This window comes from Sabethes cyaneus, chromosome 2, assembly GCF_943734655.1.
Source record: "Sabethes cyaneus chromosome 2, idSabCyanKW18_F2, whole genome shotgun sequence".
Taxonomy (NCBI): domain Eukaryota; kingdom Metazoa; phylum Arthropoda; class Insecta; order Diptera; family Culicidae; genus Sabethes; species Sabethes cyaneus.
Window position 1 is genome coordinate 86,386,536 of NC_071354.1, and position 19,764 is coordinate 86,406,299.

The 19,764-nt window shown below is 41.2% G+C and overlaps 1 protein-coding gene across 2 annotated transcripts in view; it reads right to left on the reverse strand.

The window, feature by feature from the left end:
• Positions 1-211: 211 nt before the first annotated feature.
• Positions 212-19,764, reverse strand: part of LOC128733601 (bestrophin-4) — a 50,209-nt gene continuing 30,656 nt past the window's right edge. Inside the window, exons 3-6 of one of the 2 annotated variants that reach the window (XM_053827314.1) lie at positions 15,160-15,270; positions 14,931-15,102; positions 4,070-4,900; positions 212-1,630 (exon numbers count right to left, since the gene is read on the reverse strand). In XM_053827314.1, coding sequence (XP_053683289.1) covers positions 707-1,630; positions 4,070-4,900; positions 14,931-15,102; positions 15,160-15,270 — 2,038 coding nt within the window. In that variant the 3' untranslated portion in view covers positions 212-706. Of the gene's footprint in view, positions 1,631-4,003; positions 4,901-14,930; positions 15,103-15,159; positions 15,271-19,764 lie in introns of both variants that reach the window. The other variant, XM_053827313.1, reaches the window with a different exon arrangement.

A 19,764-nucleotide genomic window follows, 5' to 3' on the forward strand; every position in this document is an offset into this window, starting at 1 on the left:
AGACTTTACCTTGCTTTCACGTAGGTACTAGTTATTAACGATCGTTTAGTTCATGTCCAAAGGCGTTTAGATTATTGTTACTGTACTTGTTACTTTACGTTCTTAGTGGTATAATACAGCAGCAAATAATGAACGTTTTACGCTGATTGTTAATAATAAATATTTTTGTATAGCTAGAATAATGTTCTTTACATAACTATTAAGTTTTGTGAATTTTCTTTATGAGTTGTGCAATTATGTAAAGATCATTAGTAGATGTCTTTATTAAAACGATTTTACTGTCGCTTTTGCGAAAAATATCACTGGTTTGTTGTTTGCATTCGTGCGTCTTTAATATTCCTTGCTGTGCAGGATAAGCATAGTCAATAAAAATGACCTAAGAATTCAAATATCCGATTTTTATAAGCTGTATTTGCTTTGTATTTATAATTCTCGTTAATCCGAAAACCTAACTTTTTTATCTCTTATGTTTAGAAACGTGAACGAATGAAATTAATTTTGTCAATACTGATAAAAGAAAAGTGCACTTTTTAACGATTGTCTTAGAGATTAAATGATACGTTTTTCACATCCAAAATGTTAAAAAATAAAAACACAACTAATGCCAATGCCATCCCGGAACAAAAAGATTTACGAATTTCTCCTACTACTAGCTCTTGTCCGTAAGATTGACCACAATGACGTTGTCTTCGTCGGAGACGTAAAATCAAATGGTCGTGTCGGCTTGTGTCCCGTGAACACCGGAATATCGTTTCGTGTTAGGTGTGTCCTGTCCGGATGGTCCAGGTGTTGCATCCTGTTGCTGCTGTTCGGCCGTCCTGGTAAGTTTTTCTAGTAAAATATCCGTTGCATCGATCGGTCCTAGCCCACTAACCGACCGGGCGAGTTTGACCTTTTGTCGTTCTAATCGCTCTTTTTCGCGTGCTTGGCGCAATTTTTCGAAATCATCAGCTTCACTCGTATCCTCGTCCGGACCACCATCCATGGCATCGCCAATTGTTTTTTCTGACTCTTTGCTTCCCGTTATGTTTGGTTCGTACAATGGGTTATTCAGAGGAACAAAAGCAGGTTCAAATTGTCCTCCGACTGGGGCAGAAGCACTTAGTAATGATTCGATGCCGCCAGGAGGATAGATCCCAACTCCTTCGAATTGTCCATGGGCAACTGCCGACTGGGTTCGCTTGTAGGACGGTTGTGGAACGTCGACAGGTTCGCTGGGCTTCGGTGGCCCTTGCTCCCATAAACTGGCGGCCATTGGTCGAGCATCATTTTTCCCTGTAACCGAAGTGATAGTCATCTGTTGTTCATCGACTTCTTCGATCACCTGATCTGTGATGCGTATGCTGCCTTGAGCACGTTCCGGCAATCGTCCGGTAAGATTCGATGAGCTTGCCGATCCGGGAAATTTAAACGGTCCAGTTTGTGATTCCGGAGTAGCACTTGGCGGTCGACTAGTGGTGGGATTATTGCTATCCTCCCGGCCGAAGAACCGCTTCAAAGCCGATGCTACCGTGTTGACGCGGGTTATCGTTTGTGCTACACTGGCGAGACTGTTCGTGGACGGTCCGCCTCGCTGGAATGGTTTATTGTCGTAGGAACCAAAGTGAATGCCACTTGCATTGTCGTCGGCCTGCGGGAAAATCGAGTGAAATATTAGATAAAATATTTGTACATATGTTCCAATATTGAAGCAATCGCTGCAACTGCCCCCTTAGGATGCATGGTTTCAAAGTAACATCACACAACGGTGCTGCCGGAGACATTACTCACAGATCTAGAAGCAACGCTTAATGGCTCGCAGGTACTAAGGCGGTAAGCAACTACTCTATAGCTTTGACTATCCGCGTACGTTAACTATTCATATAGTATATCTAACCATCACCAGAGATTGTTGTAGAAACTTAAGGTGAAATTAGTCGTCATCGATTCTGCCAATTGTAAAAGCAGTTTTTTTTATATATTCGCTGTGTTCAGATTGACAAGAAGAATGCAGTATTTACATTTTTATAAACAAAATCCCGCTTTTGGGTCCAAAAACTGCTTCCGAAATTGGGCTCTCCGACGAAAAATTAATAATGACTGCTAATTTCCCGTTAACATTTTGTGAATGTTTGTAAAGCTCAACATCTATTTAACACACAAATGTGAAATGAGTATGTCAACTCTAGATTTTTTATATTCAATGAAGGTATAACAAATATTTTAAAATGTTTAAATAGTTGGACAAATATCCAACTGAAAATTACTGAATCCGCTGGATCGTATTGTCGACCGGACATAGATATACGACTATGGATAATGCAATCCAATGGATTCAATAAAAAAGGATAGGACGAATGGTGTTGAACTCGAGGACGATTGGGTGCTGAATTATTCTATAATATTATATTTCCAGCTTCAAGTGAAAAAGAGAATGATAAGGTCGGTAGTAAAAAATCACTGACTACACTTTACCTACTCAATCCTCTCAATAGTAAGACTCTATACGATGTAACTCTATATGATAAAATGACTGAATTCTGAAGCACAAAGCATGTAAACTTCTACAAACTAAAACTAAACAAACCCTTGAAATTTATAAAAAATTCGGAATTACTGATTTAGTTTGTGCGAAATTTGATAGACTTGAAATTACTTCCAATTTTTGAAACGTTTATGCGCCGGTTTGAAAATCAAAATATGGCATTGTTAAGAAGATACATCTAAACTTTGTGTAAGTTATGAATAAAGTAACAGGCACTTCGTTAAGAAGGTTGTGTCGATCAATTAATTGAATACCTCATGGTACCCACGAGCCACACGAACATTGCTTCAATATTTAAGTTGGCAGTTAAAACCTTCACCACTATGTGCTGTTAATAAGTTACTTTTATCGAATTATGAGTCAAAGTATGCATGAGCAAATATAATTAGAAATAAGAGTTATACAGTCGTGCAATTTGTGGTTAAAAATTAAGTGTACTGTGAAGTGGTGTGAAAAGTGAAAATTGACAATATAATCAAGTGCAGCAGTAATTGGTTTCAATTTATCTTGACCGGTTTTGTCATATTTTGCTATTTAATTTCATCTACTAACGAAGAGTGCGTCACCAGATTAGTAAGCGAGTGCTGTAAGGTATTTCTAATCTTACGAAATAAATTCGCTAGATAGGGAAGTTGGCGCATTGACTTTGATATTTTTCCAATCGAGTTTTTCACAGGTTTTGATTGTTCATTTGCGTGACATTCCTTTTGAGGCTAGAAATAAAATGCAAGAAAACTTATAACAAAAGCTGTTTACTATATGGACGATCAAGACGCCTTTCACTAGGAATGACATATGGTTATCACAAAAAATTAATCCTTCCACCGTTGAAAGGGGGTTGGTTAAATTAGGTTTGCATACTGGTTGAGAGCTGAACAAATATATTCCGAGTGGTAGTTGATATATTTTAACCGCAAATAAAAAAAAATTCCGCAATACGAAGCAAACTTAGGGAATTTGTAATACTCTTAACCTTTAATCGTTTAACTGTTTCCTGCATTTTAAATAATAATTTTCAAGTACATAAGTACATAAGAGTAAAAAAAGAAGTACTTTGTTCAATTAATTACCGGTATGTTAGTAGAAATGAAAGGAATACTTCTTTGTTTACTTATGAAATACTTCAATTTTAAACACTTGACTGATTTTTGTATCAAAATTCATCTATTATTACAATAATACAGAATAGGGTAAGCGAATCAGAGAAAGAGAATTGCGGGAAAAAATATAATAGTAGAAAACTAAACGTTTGATACATTATCTTTGCTACAATTTGGACTTTGGATATAGCGAGTGAACTGTACAAATTAAGCGAAGCGATTCGCTTCAGTGCAGTCATAATTGCATGCCATAAACTATGCAAATCGTCCTTTTTTCGCGGAATATCATAATGTTCAATCTCAACTGGCAAACCGTACGGAAGTGTATATCAAAATGCAAGTAAAAAAGTCGGCACTTCGCCAGCACTCGTTCGCTAACCTCGTCGTCGAGCATACCCTGCTGTTCAGGGAATGTGTAGTCATAATTGTGACTCTTTTTACCGACCATTTCGTCCACTCGTACGGATGACGGCACCACCGGGATGACTTCCGCTTGTTTATTCTTCACGGAGATGTTAGCCGTGGACGGTTGAGGTGGTTCCTCCTTGTTCTCAGCCGTTGCCACGGTGTATGGCAGCTCGGACGGGAAGACTTCGTCCCAGTATTGATCCTTAACCAACGTGGGATGCTCGTGGTGCATTTCATCTACAATTAGGTAGGAAACCTGAATGTTTCGATCAACCATCCAGTTCACTTCGAAATCGTCATCGTCTTCGCCGAAGGGATTTATCAACGATTCCGCCACTTTGAGCCAGCCCATGTAGAAGAAAAACTGTAACGTAGTAAAGACCGGAAAATACTGATCGATCTTATTAACTACTCCTTCGCCGAGATTCTTTGTTTCGATCCATTGCTGTCCCATGACAGAGGTTAGGAAGTACGAGTACACAGCCAACGTCACCACCTGAGTGTACACTAACGGGATACTGATAGTGTCGTACGAGATCAACAGCCCGCATTGACCTCGAAATTTGTTCAGTTCATCAATGATAGTCTTAACGGCAAAATCGTCCCGACAGCGACCTTCCTTCCGTGCTCGGGTTACAATACTGGCAGCCCACACAATCGGTAACCAGTGTTTCGAGTGCCTGGGAAACTTTTGATTCAGGTGGTGCATAATTTTGTGCTCATTTTCGTTGAGCAAACCAGCTTCCACCAGATGCTCGATCGTTGGGAAACGTTTCTTGACGCGTGGTGAAATGTTGGTCAGAACCATTGTCAGGCAGAGGCACACGTATCGCATAATCGTTCGCCGCATCACTCTGCCTCGCTCATCCTGGTGAATAAAGTAAATAGAAGGCATGATTAGACAACTTTGTGTAAATACATCAACTTCTGTTTCTGTTTCTGTTTGCAGCACAAGGTGGGGCAGTTAGAGCCAAGTCTGTCCAGGGCTGAGATAAGGTGGTTGTGATAATGTTAAAAGAATCCGTGCGGATTACGCTAGCTCCATAATGTATTGGTGATTATGGATTAATGGGCGGAAGAAGAGTGACAGAACTTGGCTTGATATAATTGTGTGCTTGGTCAATATAGCATAAGATGGCTTGTACTTATCTTGTTTTCTCCTTCCCTTGTTTGTTTCCTCGTCTTGCTCCACCCTTTCTTACAACTTGTTTATTCATGGCATCACGGCGTCCTCATCCATTGTTGTCACCAGTATGGTCATCTGTGGCTGGTCTCTTGTCTCCCCTCACGGCAACATTATTGTTGCCGTGAGAAGAAGCGATAGAGATCAGGCAGAAAAGAAAAGAAAAGAAAAGAAAAGAGGAATTTTTTAGTCAACATGTTGATTGCAATTTTCAAGTTAGTAATATCACGAGAATTCTATGTCTGTCCATCACCTATGCTACTACCGACTAACTACTCGCTAGGCTGGACGCTACTCATCTCCCAAATACCCATGTCGTCACGATTGACCCAGCGCTGTTCCACAACCTATGCTCATTAAAAGCCACAGCCGCCTCTTTATCTACCATCTTTGCAGTATTGTAGCTGATGGCGTAAATTTTCGAATATTTTGTGCGGAATATTATTCAAGAGCAATATTATCGCTCAGAACTATCGAAAAACTACTTGAACTTCCGAAAAATAGAGCAGATGCGATATAATGGGGACTGGTACTCGCTCGTATTATTCCCGGTGGCATTAATTGCATATTTGTAACGGTAGTCAACCGATTTGTCGGTATGCTCTTCAGACCGTGGTCAATTGAAATGATTCTGTAACTAAGAAGGGATGAGGTGGATCAAAAAGAACTGCACTTCGAGATATGTATATATGCCGTGTTAGGTCTTAAGTGCAAGCTGTCACTAAAGCAAGACTTAATAAGATGTTAACGACGTTGATAATTCTGTGAGGATGGTATTGAATCGAAAAATAAATCCTCATACCACGGCCATATATTATGTACTATGACCCCATTTTAGGAAGTGGAAATGATTGAGGACAGCCCTTCGCTATCGCTTGAATCAGCCAGAGAATCGAATACCTGTTTTACTTGAAGAAGTTTTAACTCTAAAAAGATTTAGTTAGAATGGAATTTCAGTTGAAGTTTGCCAGCATTGGGCAATGGACAGAACAAGATATATATCGAGGCTATAAATCTTTTCGAGTGATCCACTAAGTCCGACCGCGACGACAGCCGCAAGAATGGAGAGGAGCAGGCCGCCGGTGAGTTGCCACCGTTCGACTTGATGGACTCTCCGACAGAGGCTCATCAGCATTAGGAAGGCCCTTGGGAGACAAACAGCGTCATACATGATCATTTTATGTTGTTAGTTGAATACCGTTTACGCGGTTAGTCACAAGACATGCAAATCATTCTAATAAAGGAGGGAAATAAGAAAAAAAAAAATTATAATTACATCCAAAACAATACAATAGAGGTGACAGTAACAGCAACGATAGCAATATTAGTAATAATAGTAATAGCATAGGAAACTGATACAGGAAACACAGCTACTGACTATAACTTCCTGCCCATTAATAATTGTAATTTGGCAGCATAGGTATAAGAAGAATTTCCGACTCATCATAGAACACTCAAACATATATTCATTCGTACCTATACACCCATGCACACTCATACATGCATACACATGTATACATGTACGTGTGTGTATATTTTTCAGTGCTGTGCTGTCCATAATCGCATAACAGCCACAAATTCTATGGCAATCTCATAGAAAATGTCTCGATTACGCAAATAAAGACATCACATCATTTTTGAACGCTCGTTCGTTCTAACTAGCGATACATTTTAATTTTCATGAGTAAGTCAAAATCTCATGAATGGTGGGTAGGATTTGGTTTCAGTTTTCTAGAGAAATTTCTGTGCATACCAGCAATTCATCTAGGGAACCGAGTAAGCCCTCCCGGTGCTTCGGCCCAAACGGATTGAATTTAAAATCAAATCCGTTCGATTTCGCTCCATTCCGCTTTACGAGACACATGCTACACATAAAGCTAAATTATGCAATACTACATACTACACATATATCCAACTTAAACTATAAACATTCTACATGCGGAACTAAGAATTTTTAGGTTGTTTGGCCGAATTACGCGTCAAACCACCTACCCATGGGAGGGAACTTTGTGTAAATACATCAACTTGCGTTTAAACTTAAGCTATTCAAGCGTTTCACGTCGAAAAACTTCATACTAAAGTTTAAGAACAGATTTTCCTAGAGAACAATTATATAAACTAAATTTGAAAACAACAGAGTGAGTTAAAATGGACCATACTATGTGATACTATGACAACTATGTGAAAATAGCTTAATTAAATACAGCATCCGGCATTCTCCTCGCTATGATTTACGTTATTGATTTTACTCAAAACCACGAATAGTAAAAATTTGCTACAAACAATCGTAAAATAAAATATACGATAAACTGCCCATGAACGTAAATGTACATTCTGAAAACTTTTAGAACCTTTAAACTCGATTAACGGATTTCAATATGCTGCATGAGCGAACGTCGCAACAAGGCAAATAAAACGGTTTAACAGTGCCACGACAATTGTTTTCCAGGACCATGTAATGGATTGACTATATTGGGAATCGTAAACGACGCGTGACACGGTGTGATCCGCAGCAGCTGTTGGCTCCGTCGATGGCGAAGCTATCAAAGCCTCAAATAAAAAGCGTCATCATTTTTACGGCACCGTCAATTACTTCTCGCAAGAAGCTTTCCGTCGCCAATCAGTATCGTTAGTCAACGAAATGTAAACTTAAATAGTGCACTACTCGATATTTATGAAAAAATTATATAATGCATTAAAAATGTTATCTAGTAAAAATATATTTTTGAAATTAAGCTAATTAGGATAAATCCCTTTTCGATTCTGCGGACTTGGTTACACTAAATTATTAGGTTTTTAAGTTTGTTTCTCACAAAGCCTTGCTTGATATAGTAAAAAAATGTTAAAACTAGGAGAAAATAAGCAAAAGCAATGACAAACAAGAAAGGGGTAGCACCACGCGATTCTACGAAAAATTATATCATAAAAACACCTACATTTTATCAGCATGTAGGTCGTATCTTAATTGCGTCCGTTTTTGGCTTGTTTTTGCCCATAGTGCAGCAGCTCTCCGCAGAGCGATTGGCTCGATTGAATTTTTACACTCTGTAAATCCTCCAGAAATGCCGAGAGTACAACGTGCCCACGTGTCATATTTTCGTCGATTTCAATGCAGCATACGATACAGTGGAACGCGAACAGCTATGGCAGATAATGCACGAAAACAGTTTTCTCGACAAGCTGACGCGGTTGATCAAAGCTATCTTGAAGCGACTGAAGTACCGTGGACCCCCGTTCGTTTGACCATTTTTAATCTGAACACTTTTTAATTTGAACCCCGTTGGTTTGCACGACGTGCAAATTAAAAATGGTTCAAACGTCATTCTCAACATGACATCATTTTTTGTTTATGCAGACAATGCACATAAACACGATTTGTTTGTACTGACCTAGCGTGTTTAATCGGTTTCACATATCGTTTTCCTAACGGTTAAGATAGAAATCCGATCAGAAAATGCAATATTCGCACTTGCAACTGCCAACTAAAACAAACCACCAAAACAATAACAAAGAGCAGGGCGGCCAGTTCACACAGGTTTCAGCATATTTCGGGTTACCAGTTATTCAAATTAAAAAGTAACCCCGTTAGTTTGCATGAGGAATCGTTCAAACGAACGGGGGTCCACTGTACTACGAGCGTATTTCGGGGGCACTCTCGAGTTCTTTCAAATCACGCGCAAAGGGTTGCGGCAAGGGGATGGACTAACCAGTATATTATTCAAAATCGCTATTGAAGATGTCATCCGGGGAGGGCATCCAAACAAGAGGAACGATCTTTAGCAAAAGTAGCCAACTCCAAGCCATCGCAGACAATCTCGTCATCATTAGATACTAGAAACCTTTTGACGGCGGATGAAATCTACACCAGACTAGGTGCCTAAGAGGATTGGACGCAGCGGAGAGGATCAACGCAACGAAAACCAAATATATGATATGGTATAGTAAGAAGAGGCTCCAGAAAAAACAACTTTTGATTCCCACGGACAGTGATTATTGACGGCAATGAAGTGGAAGTGGTTGATGAGTTGCTATATTTGGGATCTCTTATCACCGCCGACAATAATACGAGTAAGGAATTCAACGACACATTCAAGCTGGAAGTTGAGCCTGCTTTTCGCTCCGCAAGACGCTTCGATCAAGGAGCACACACCACCACACAAAACTGACGATCTACAAAACCCTAATCAGACCGATAGTCCTCTGTGGACTTGAGACTGTTACTTTGCTTACGGGAGACATACGTGTACTTGCCGTATTTGAACAAAAGGTGTAGGGGACTATTTTAGGCACAGTACAAACGGATAGCGAAGAGTGGCGTAGGTGTATGAACCACGAGTTACGGGCGCTACGTGGAGAGATTCCCATCGTAAATCTGGCGAAACTTGGAAGACTACAATGTGCCGGTCATGTCGCAAGGCTGCCAGACGATTATGTAGTAAAATCCGTTCTCTTCAAAAACCACACCGGCACCAGGAATACAGGGGCCCAACGTGCTAGATGGCTCGACCAGGTTGAAACCAACTTGCGTGTGTCGGGATGCGCGCATTGGCGACGAGCTGCCCAGGACCGACTATGATGGTCCGATCACATTGACTCAATTTTGATTCATTTGACGGTACCATCTCAGCCGAGCAAAATTCGACAAAGTAATGTATGGGACATTTGAAGAACTAGTTATTATCTACAATTTTGCTGAATAATGTTTTACTGTAACTTTTGTATTTACGGTGCTACGATGGTAGTACCTCATTAGTAACAAAGTAAAGGTTCATTTGGGTACTAATGAGGTACTAGCATTGTAGCTGTGACAGTTACGGTCAAATGAATCAAAATTGAGTCAAAGTTGTCGGACCACCCCCTTTGGCCTAGCTTGAGGGGGTGCCTCGGGGACCAGGCTCCTTCCAGAATTCTGTAGGCCCCCTCCAGAAATTTACCATTGCCATTCCCTCCATTGCTATTTGAAAACCAGAAAGAATCAACGTATATGTTTCCAAAAATAATTCCCTCCTTATCTTTCTCGCGCAAAAACCAAACGAATATCAACAGCTTTGTAGTTACGATATCACACACCGAAACCTGAAATATGATAGGGACTAAGAAGGGAATCTAATCACAAACAAGCGCGAGATGGTCTTCAGATGGAAGCAGTCCGTCGATGAACACCTCTATGGCGAAGTTGCAAAAGGAAGCGGAACGGAAGTTAACCTGGGAGTGTCCATGGAACATAGTAATGTCTCACACACTTAAAAAACTCAGCAAAATTTGCCGAGATTTGGACAGCCGAGCGTTCGGTAAAAATTTCAGTTTTGCAAATCGACGTTTACGGATCTTTACTAACGTTTGGCATCATAAAAAATTTTACCGAACGCTCGGCTGTCCAAATCTCGGCAAAATTTTGCTGACTTCGGCACTTTTTTTTAAGTGTGCACCATCTCCATGAAATTAAACGAGAAATCGAGTTGCTGAAGACCAACAAAGCCGCATGTAAGGACCGTTTACCAGCAGAGCTTCAAAAAATATGGCCGAGAAACGCTGGCAGCGGCTCTACACTAGATTATTTCCAATATTTGCGAGGAGGAGAAGCTGGCGGAGGAATGGATGGAAGAAGAGGCATAACGCGGGTAAAGCCGCCTATAAAGTACTCTCCCAGATCTTGTTACACCAACTGCTACCGATAGCATATGGTTTCGAAGGAAATTAACAGGCAGGCTTCATGGGAACACGGGCAACTGCGAACCATAGTTTTAACCTCCGATAGATCTTGTAGAAATTTCGGGACTACAACGTGCCCACGAGTCACATCTATATTGTTTTTAAAGAAGCATACGATACAGTCGATCGAGACCACCTATATGGCAGATAAGGCAAGTACACGGTTTTTCGCATAAACTGGTGGGACTGGTCAGAGTTACATTGGATCGCGTGTGTGTTTCGTGTGCATCTCGGAGAAACTCTCCAGTCCCTTCGAAACGTAGCGAGGGTTGGGACAAGGTGATGGCTTATGCTGCATGCTGTTCAACATCACTATTGAAGGGGTAATCCGACGAGCGGATTTCGAAACGAGAGATACAAGTTTTACCAATGGTAGCCAGCTGCAAGCCAGGAATTTTGCGGCGCAAACGCTACGATCGTACGAAGCTAACAATGTACAAAACCAATATTAGATCGATAGTTTTTTACGGAGTTGAAGCCGGAACACTGCTCACGGAGGCGCCATTGCCATGTTCGAGCGAAAAGTGCTGCAGATGATATTTGGTGGAGTGCAAACGGAAAGTAGGGAGTGGTAGAGGCATATGAATCACGAGCTACAGGCACTGCTTGAAGAGATTTCCATCGCACATCTGGCGAAAGTTGGAAGGCTGTGGTGCTCCAGACACGTCGTAAAGATGCCGGACGACAATGCGACGAAAATAGTTCTCTTGAATAAGCTAACCGGCGCCAGGAACAAGGGGGCTTCACGTCAGGATGGCTTGACCAGGTCGAAAAGATGTTTTGACTTCTGAGACGACTGGGAAATTGACGACGAGTGGCCCAAGATCGAGTTGAATGGAGACGACTCCTTGAAGCAGCACGAGCCACTCCGGCTCTATGCTGCTGACGACAATGACGACGATAGCGCTTATATGAGTTTTTAAATATATAACGTGAAAATATGATTTGGAAGGCACCCCCTAGGCCCCTTCCAGGGAAATTTTCTAGCTACGCCAATGACCATCCCTGGGACCGAGTACAGCTGATATCGTAAGAGTCACCCCGGCTCTCTGCTGGTAGAAGTAAGTCAAATCGCTAAGTATACAAAAAATACGAATCAAAATTTTGGTTAAATCAAAAAAGCAAAGCCGTGGGCTTAAACCGTCATTAGACATTACCCTTCTTTATCGACAGACTTCGCAGCCGGCTGTTAGAGTACAGGAAAATTACGGGGCCAGTGTAATAATCCTACTGACTCTATCTAGCAAGCACCGCCTAACCGAGATTCGAACATACGACGACTAGCTTGTTAGACCAGCATCGAGGCGGAGGAATGTCATATAATAAGATTGTTCAAGAGCAAGGGATATTGTAATCGCTTTGTAGCGATCCAAGTTAGTCAATCTGCAAAAGTGTTACCAAATTTCCTAAAAAAAGGTCCAAATATGGGATAAAACGTTCTTACAAAAGGCAGTACCAAAACCTTGGGTCTAAAAGGTCTAATCCAGTGGTGGCCACAGTATAAGCATAGCTCGCCTTGGATTGTACATAGATCGATTATGACCAAATACTGTACTGAAATTGGATTATCGATGAGAAAGTTGGGGAAGCAGCAAAAAGTTAAGGGCCGCACAGAATTAGTACGTTTGCGTCGCGGTTATGGAAATTTGACACTTCTTCCATGCAATCTGACAGATTATCTGTCCGATTTACGCAACCATAACGTAACAATTCTGCGCGGGCCTTTAGCCTTTACGCGGTTCAATATGCGATTAATTATTCGGTACACATTACACATTTCAGAATATACTTTTTCACTGCCGAAAAATTTGTTCATCTAATCTGGATGTAAACATAAAGATTTGTAAAATGTTTGAACAAAAAAGGAAGTATCACTTCAGAATTACGCAAAAAAGTGTAGAATATCAATAGGAAATATTCAAAGCGCTAAGGCACGTAGTTCTCTCGAAGTCTCAAAACATACCAAGAACTAAAAATGTCCTAAACGCAGCAAAATTCAAGCAGATTTCGTGAAAACTCGAGCCCGTAAGCTGTATGATGATACAGTCTTGAGCAAAAAAGAGATGTCCATCATTATGGATGACGAAACATATGTTAAACCTTACTACAAACTACTTCCAGGGACATAATGCTATACCGTCAACAAAAGGAAATAGATGTCCCAACCGATTTTGTTCAAATTCATTGTACTTTTTTCATTTCAGAAAATTTTTACCTGTACAGCCCCTTTAAAAAATCTTTCATTTGCCGCTTCAATGCTTAAAATCGGTCCAATAGTGGTTTAAAAGTTGAGATTTTTCGAATTTAGCAAGGTAGCATCGCGCATCGCTTTAATTCAGAAAGGACAACGTTAGAAGCAAAAAAAATACGAGCTTATTTTCAAAACAGCGAAGTACAGCGAATTTGAACAAAAACGGAGGTAACTTTTATTTCGATAGATTTTTTTCTGTGGAATTGCTGGTATAGCATCTCCTTAGTAACCATTATATGGTACAAAGCAAATGCAAAAATCAGAGGGGTTGTGTACAAGACACGACCGCATATGTAAGTGACGCAGGACTACGTAAAGTCTCTTTGTAATGATAAAAGCATCCATCCATGCATGTAATCATTAGATTCTTCATGTATACATTCTATATCCAGCATATATACATGCTACATGCGTTGTATGTAACATTTAACAAAATGAAGAACACAAACTATTGCTTTCCTGCTACCTTTTTTTCCTTGTTGGGGATCTTGGACCACTGCGACCAGTTCTTTGATCTATTGTGGTGTAAGCTACCTTACAGAAATTAAAGATTGTTTTTATTACCAATCGTTCCACCACTCGGATTTTACCAATTCAATCCCATTTTATCAACAGCACATCATTTTATTACACTTCCAATGCAACGCAAACTTAACCCAACACTACAGCTGTAGCACACTTTTCCAGCACAGATATCAAATTTGCCTAGGTTTACACGTCTCGCCGTCAAGAATTGGCATCTGGTGAGACAATGGACTTCAGTCATTTTTTCTGGCTCCCTAACCCAGACATCAAATTGGACTAGGTTTAATCTGTTAAGGCAATGGACTTTAGTCATTTTTTCTGGCACACTTCCCTAACACAGATATCAAATTAGACTAGGTTTAACCGCGTTTGAAAGAAATTTGTTGGCACGTGGGGGCTTTGTCGCTCTTTCTGGTGTATTTCCCAAGCAAGGATTTCAAAATGGTCTAGGTTTAATCGCGGTGTTAGGAAATCCTGTTTAGATGAGGAAACTTTGTCACTTGTTTTGGCTTCCCAAGCACAGATATCAAATTAGTATAGGCTTATATCATCGTAAAGAATCTTCCAACCAATCACGAAACGAGGATTTCCAATTGGACAATGCTTCATTATTTTCAATTTTTCAATAGTACGTACTTTGAAATCAATAGGTTTCGTTATTGGTATGGATGCGTAGAAGATTTTCATATCAATTTGCGTAAAAATATTTAAAATCGATCTGGAAACCGCTAAGCTATTAGCGCTCAAAATCTTTCATTTTTCGTGACGCTCGTGTTTTTCGATTTTTAGGAATGACACCATATCCCAAACTTTGCCGTAAGACGTAGTCCTACGTCAAAACACAGAGCATTAGCTAGCGACCAACTGAATGACTATATCAAATTTTTGTTTGCGGAAGGAAGGTTCTTTGTTATCAACAAAACTCGTCGTACTACTCAACTACGAATATATAACTGTACAGCGAAATATTTCATCACGAGATGGCTACAGCTGACTTGCATTATTGATAAGCGGCGAATACGTAGAATGGCGCCAGTTGGACTGCACCCTTTCCAATGTTCTATTGGTGGGGTTTTGGGTGTGTGCAACTGCAATCGCAAAGCAGTTGCGCTGTAGTTGAAAGCCCGCGAATGTTTGCTTTGGTTCATTCATTAATTAAGTCTGCCTATGTACAACCTGAGATTTGCTCTCTGTTTTATGCATTCAAGTTTAATTTTTTTATCTTACCTGACCATGAATATTGGCACTAACGAATACCGCGATTGGGTCCGGCCACGGTATACTGGTGTACTGGTTCCACCATCGTGTCATCACAATTGTGACGTAAAAACCAAGTACGAAGGATAATGGAATGAGGTTACTGTATGTGGAACAATATCGCACAATTTCTTCGAAAATACTAAAACGAAAAAAAGAAATTACTCGAAATATTCACTACAAACAATATTTTTCTTACCGCTTCTGTTCCTCGTTTAGTGCTACCCGGTAGGTTATATTTAATATATAATACAGCAGTAGGAAACAGCTGAGATCCAGCCAGACTAATTTGTATATGCTGCCTCGCCATCTGTAAACATAGTTGAAGGAAAAAGAAAAAAAAAAAAGACTGTTTACATCGTACCGATAAATGCATTGAAAGCGTGATGGGCGTGAAGTTGGTTGACGGCGGCACCGAAAACGTGTTTTAAGCGTGACCTAAAGGGTTTGTGGCACGATCAATGGCAAGGTCTTGGTTGCGATAGTCGCCTTCAGGCTACGGTTTAGTAAGAGGAATATATTTAACGTGAAGGTTTACTAACAGTGACGATGCAATCCTTAGTCATTTTTGAAAGTTTCGTGCGAGTTTCTGACGGTTACCAACTAGATTTCATGAGTCTCTTTTAAATGCTATGGGATTGAAATTTGGTTAAATATTAATATCAAAATAATGATCTTCGATAAATTTGCCGTTCATTCAACTTTATATAAAAATATCAGCAATTAAGTTAAGTTAAAACTATTTTTATCACCCTTTAGAATATTGAGTGACCGCCAATTTTAGCTATTTCGCTTTCAACGAAGGATGATCGACAGGTAAGTATCGTGCAAAAGTTTCCGTAACTTCCTTTTATGTGGTTAAACAGAGGACACAATTTTGTAGATAAATGTATTAATCAATACAACACACTTCGAAAAAATCTCATAATTTTACGTCTTCTGACATGGATGTAACATGACATGACATGGAGCAACTCCTACCCCTACCTGCTCGGGAACAGCTTTCATAGTGATGAGCGAGATGCAGAAGCGGGTGATCGGGTGGTGGCCGATCAACCCCCGAATGTGCTGATTAATAGCGAATTTGTTTATTCAATCCGGGTTGGAACCGGATGAATTTTTTGTGTTCATTTGCTCCTATCTGACAGATGAAATTCATGCAGTTCCAACCCGGATTGAATAAACAAATTCGCTATAAGTATCAAGGCCCGATTCTTTAATGTTAGCATAATTAACATGCACATCCCTCACCTCGGAAGTACCGATCATAACAAAGACGAATTTTACGCGCAGTTGAAGCGTGAAAACGACCGCTGCCCAAGACATTATGTCAAAATTATCATCGGGGACTGTAATGCTCCGGTTGGCCAGGAGGAGGAATTCAAGAACATGGCCATACGTAGTACCTTCTTCCAGGATAACCTCTACCATCGGTACATCTGGAGATCACCCAACCAGACAGAATCACAAATCGACCACGTTCTGATAGATTGTCGGCACTTTTCAGACAATATCGACGTCAACATTGATTCGGATCACTGCCAAGTGATGGTAAGGATTCGTCAAAAACCATCTGTTGTGAACAACATACAATACCGGCGACCGCCATGCTAGCGCGGCTAAAGCAACTGGATGTCGCCGAAAACTACGCTTTATCTCTCGAAACCGTGCTGCCGGAAGAGGATGAGCTAGATGAAGCTCCTCTTCTTGAGGACTGTTGGAATGCCGTGAAAACAGTCATTAACAGCGTAGCGGAGAACATCCTAGGCCGTGTGGCACCGAATCGACGTAATGAATGGTTTGACGAGGAGTGCCAGCAGATATTGGCTGAGAAGAACCCGTCAGAATGTGGAGCAATACAAACAGAAGCGGAGGCAACAAACCCGACTCTTGAAGGAGAAGAAGCGTCACCAAGAAAAGCAGGAGTGCGAAGAACTCGAGCAGCTGTGTCGCTTTTACGATACACGGAAGTTCTATCAGAGACTCAATCTCGCAAAGGCTTTGTGCCGCGGACCGAAATGTGTAGAGATAAAGATGCAGGTATTTCGATTAACGACCGTGTGGTGAACGAAAGCTGGAAGCAGCACTTCGAGGAACACCTGAATAGCACGCAGGCGGAAGACCATGATAGCGTAACGAACCCGGACAAGTTGGCCGGCTGTCTGCATCAACTGTTTGCCAAGATTTGGGATACGAATGGCTACCGGAGGAGTGGAAAGACGGGATAATCTACCTTATCTACAAAAAAGGCGACAAGATGGATTGTAAGAACTACCGAGCGATCACTATCCTGAATGCCGCCAACAAAATGCTGTCCTAAATCATCTTCCGTCGACTATCGCCAATAGCCAATAGATTTGTGGGGATGGAGGGACGGTCTACAACGGACCAAATCTTCACCCTGCGGCAGACCCTCCAGAAGTGCCGCGAATTCTGAGTCCCCACGCATTAAGTGGTCATCGATTTCAAAGCCGCATATGATAGCGTAAACCGACAAGAGCTATGGAAAATTTTGGACGAAACGGCTTTCCGGGTAAGCTTACTAGACTTATCAATCATGGCTGCAATGGATGGGATCCAGTGCTGTGTAAGAAGCGCAGGTGGATTGTCGGACCCATTCGAATCTCGCAGGGGATTTCGACAAGGAGATGGTCTTTCCTGCCTGCTATTCAACATTGCGCTTGGAGGTGGCGTTATAAGATGAGCGGTAATCGAAATGCGGGGCACGATTTTCAATAAATCAAGTCAATTTATCTGCTTTACTGCCGACGTGGGTGCTGTCGGTAGAACATTTGAGGTGGTGGAAGATCAGTACACCAGACTAAAACGCGAAGCAGAGGAGATTGGGTTGAAGATAAATACGTCTAAAACAAAGAAGTATATGTTGGCGGGCGGGACCGAGCGCGACAGGGCCCGCTTGGGCAGTACCGTGGTAATCGACGAGGATGAGTTCGAGGTAGTCGACGAGTTCGTATACCTTGGCTCACTGGCAACAGAGGACAACAATACCATCTGTGAGATTAAAAGGCGTATTATCAGCGGAATACTACAGATTCCAAAAACCGTCGAACAATCAGAGCCCCCGTACAAAGTGCACACTGTACAAAACGCTAATTAGACCGGTTGTCCTCTACGGACACGAAACGTGGACACTGCTAGAAGCCGGGACGGCACAATCACTTTGATTCAATTCACATTCATTTGACAGTACCGTCTCAGTCATACAGAATTTGAAAAAGTTATGTATGGGACGATTGAAGAACTAGTTATTGTCTACAACTTTTCTGAATAAAGTATTCCTGCGTCTTTTGTACTTACGGTGCTACAACGCTAGAACCTCTTTAGTGACTAAGTGAACGTTCATTTAGTCATTAATGAGTTACCAGCATTATAGCGCCGTAACTACAAAAGATACAGCAAAACTTCATTCAGCAAAATTGTAGATAATAACTAATTCTATAAATGTCCCATATAAAACTTTGTCAAATTTTGCTTGGCTGAGACAGTTGTGTCAAATGAATGTGAATTGAGTCAAAGTAATCGTGCCATCCCTGGCTAGAAGAAGACCTACGAACACTAGGAGTTTCAAAACGGCGGGTGCTAAGAACCATCTTTGGCGGAGTGATGAATGCTGATATTTTTAATAATTTGTGTTGGATAGGACGGGAATAGGTAGTTACGACGAAGCATCAACATACCCTAGGACATGAGCTGCTTTATTCACTGTAGGGGGGTTTTCACTCCATGCTGCTAGAATTCAGCCCAGGAAACATCGTCTTTCTATGCAGCTTACAATTATTTATTTCGCGAATCACTTTTTTAGTGGGTTAGTGCGTCTATAGCTCACAATCATGCTCACTCCGCCTGGTCCAACCATCTTGCTCGCTGCACTCCTGATTGTCTTGTTTCTACCGGAAATTAAGTAAACACCTTTTTGCAGGGTGGTTGCCCGGCATTTTAGCAACATGCCTTGCTAATTGTATCCGCCCAGCTTTAACCACCGCCGAAGATCGTTCTTAACACTCGTGTTTCGAAAACTCCGGGCACTCGCAGATCCTCCTCGAACATTGTGCATGTTTCATGCCCGTAGAGAACAACCAGTCTAATGAGCGTCTTCTACACGGGGCTTAGTCTGTTCAACCGCAATTGCTTGTGAAGCCCATGGTAAGCAACGGTGTCATTGTCTACCGTTGCCAGTGAGCTAAGATAGACAAATTTGTCGACCACCTCCACCTTATCGCCGTCGTTCGTTATACTACTATCTCAGTGGTGTCGGTCGGCTCCGCCGGCTAGTATGTACAACTTTGTTTTAGACGTAGATACATATTTACTTTTAACCCAATCTTTTCTACTTCGTGCTTAGTCTGGTGCACTGTTCAGTCACTGCGTCATATGTTTTGTTGATAATATCCATGTCACCGGCAAAGCAGACGAATTGACTAGATTTGTTGAATTTGACTCGCCTGTTGATATCCGCACGGTTCATAACACCTCGTAGAGCTATGTTTAACAGCAGGCATGAGAGACCATCATCTTGATGAAGTCTTCTGTGCGATTCGAATGAACTCGACAATCCACCCGAAAGCCGTACACAGCATGTAGCATCCATCGCAGATTGAATCATTTTAATAAGCTTCCTGGAGTAGCAGTTCTCGTCCATCATTTTCCATAGCTTTTTTCGGTCGATGGTATCATATACAGCTTTGAAGTCAAAGAAAAAATGGTATATGCCTTGGCCTATTGCAGCGTAGCTTCTAATCTAAATGCCGAAAGTCAATAAAGAAGCGTTTGGTATGGGAGGTCC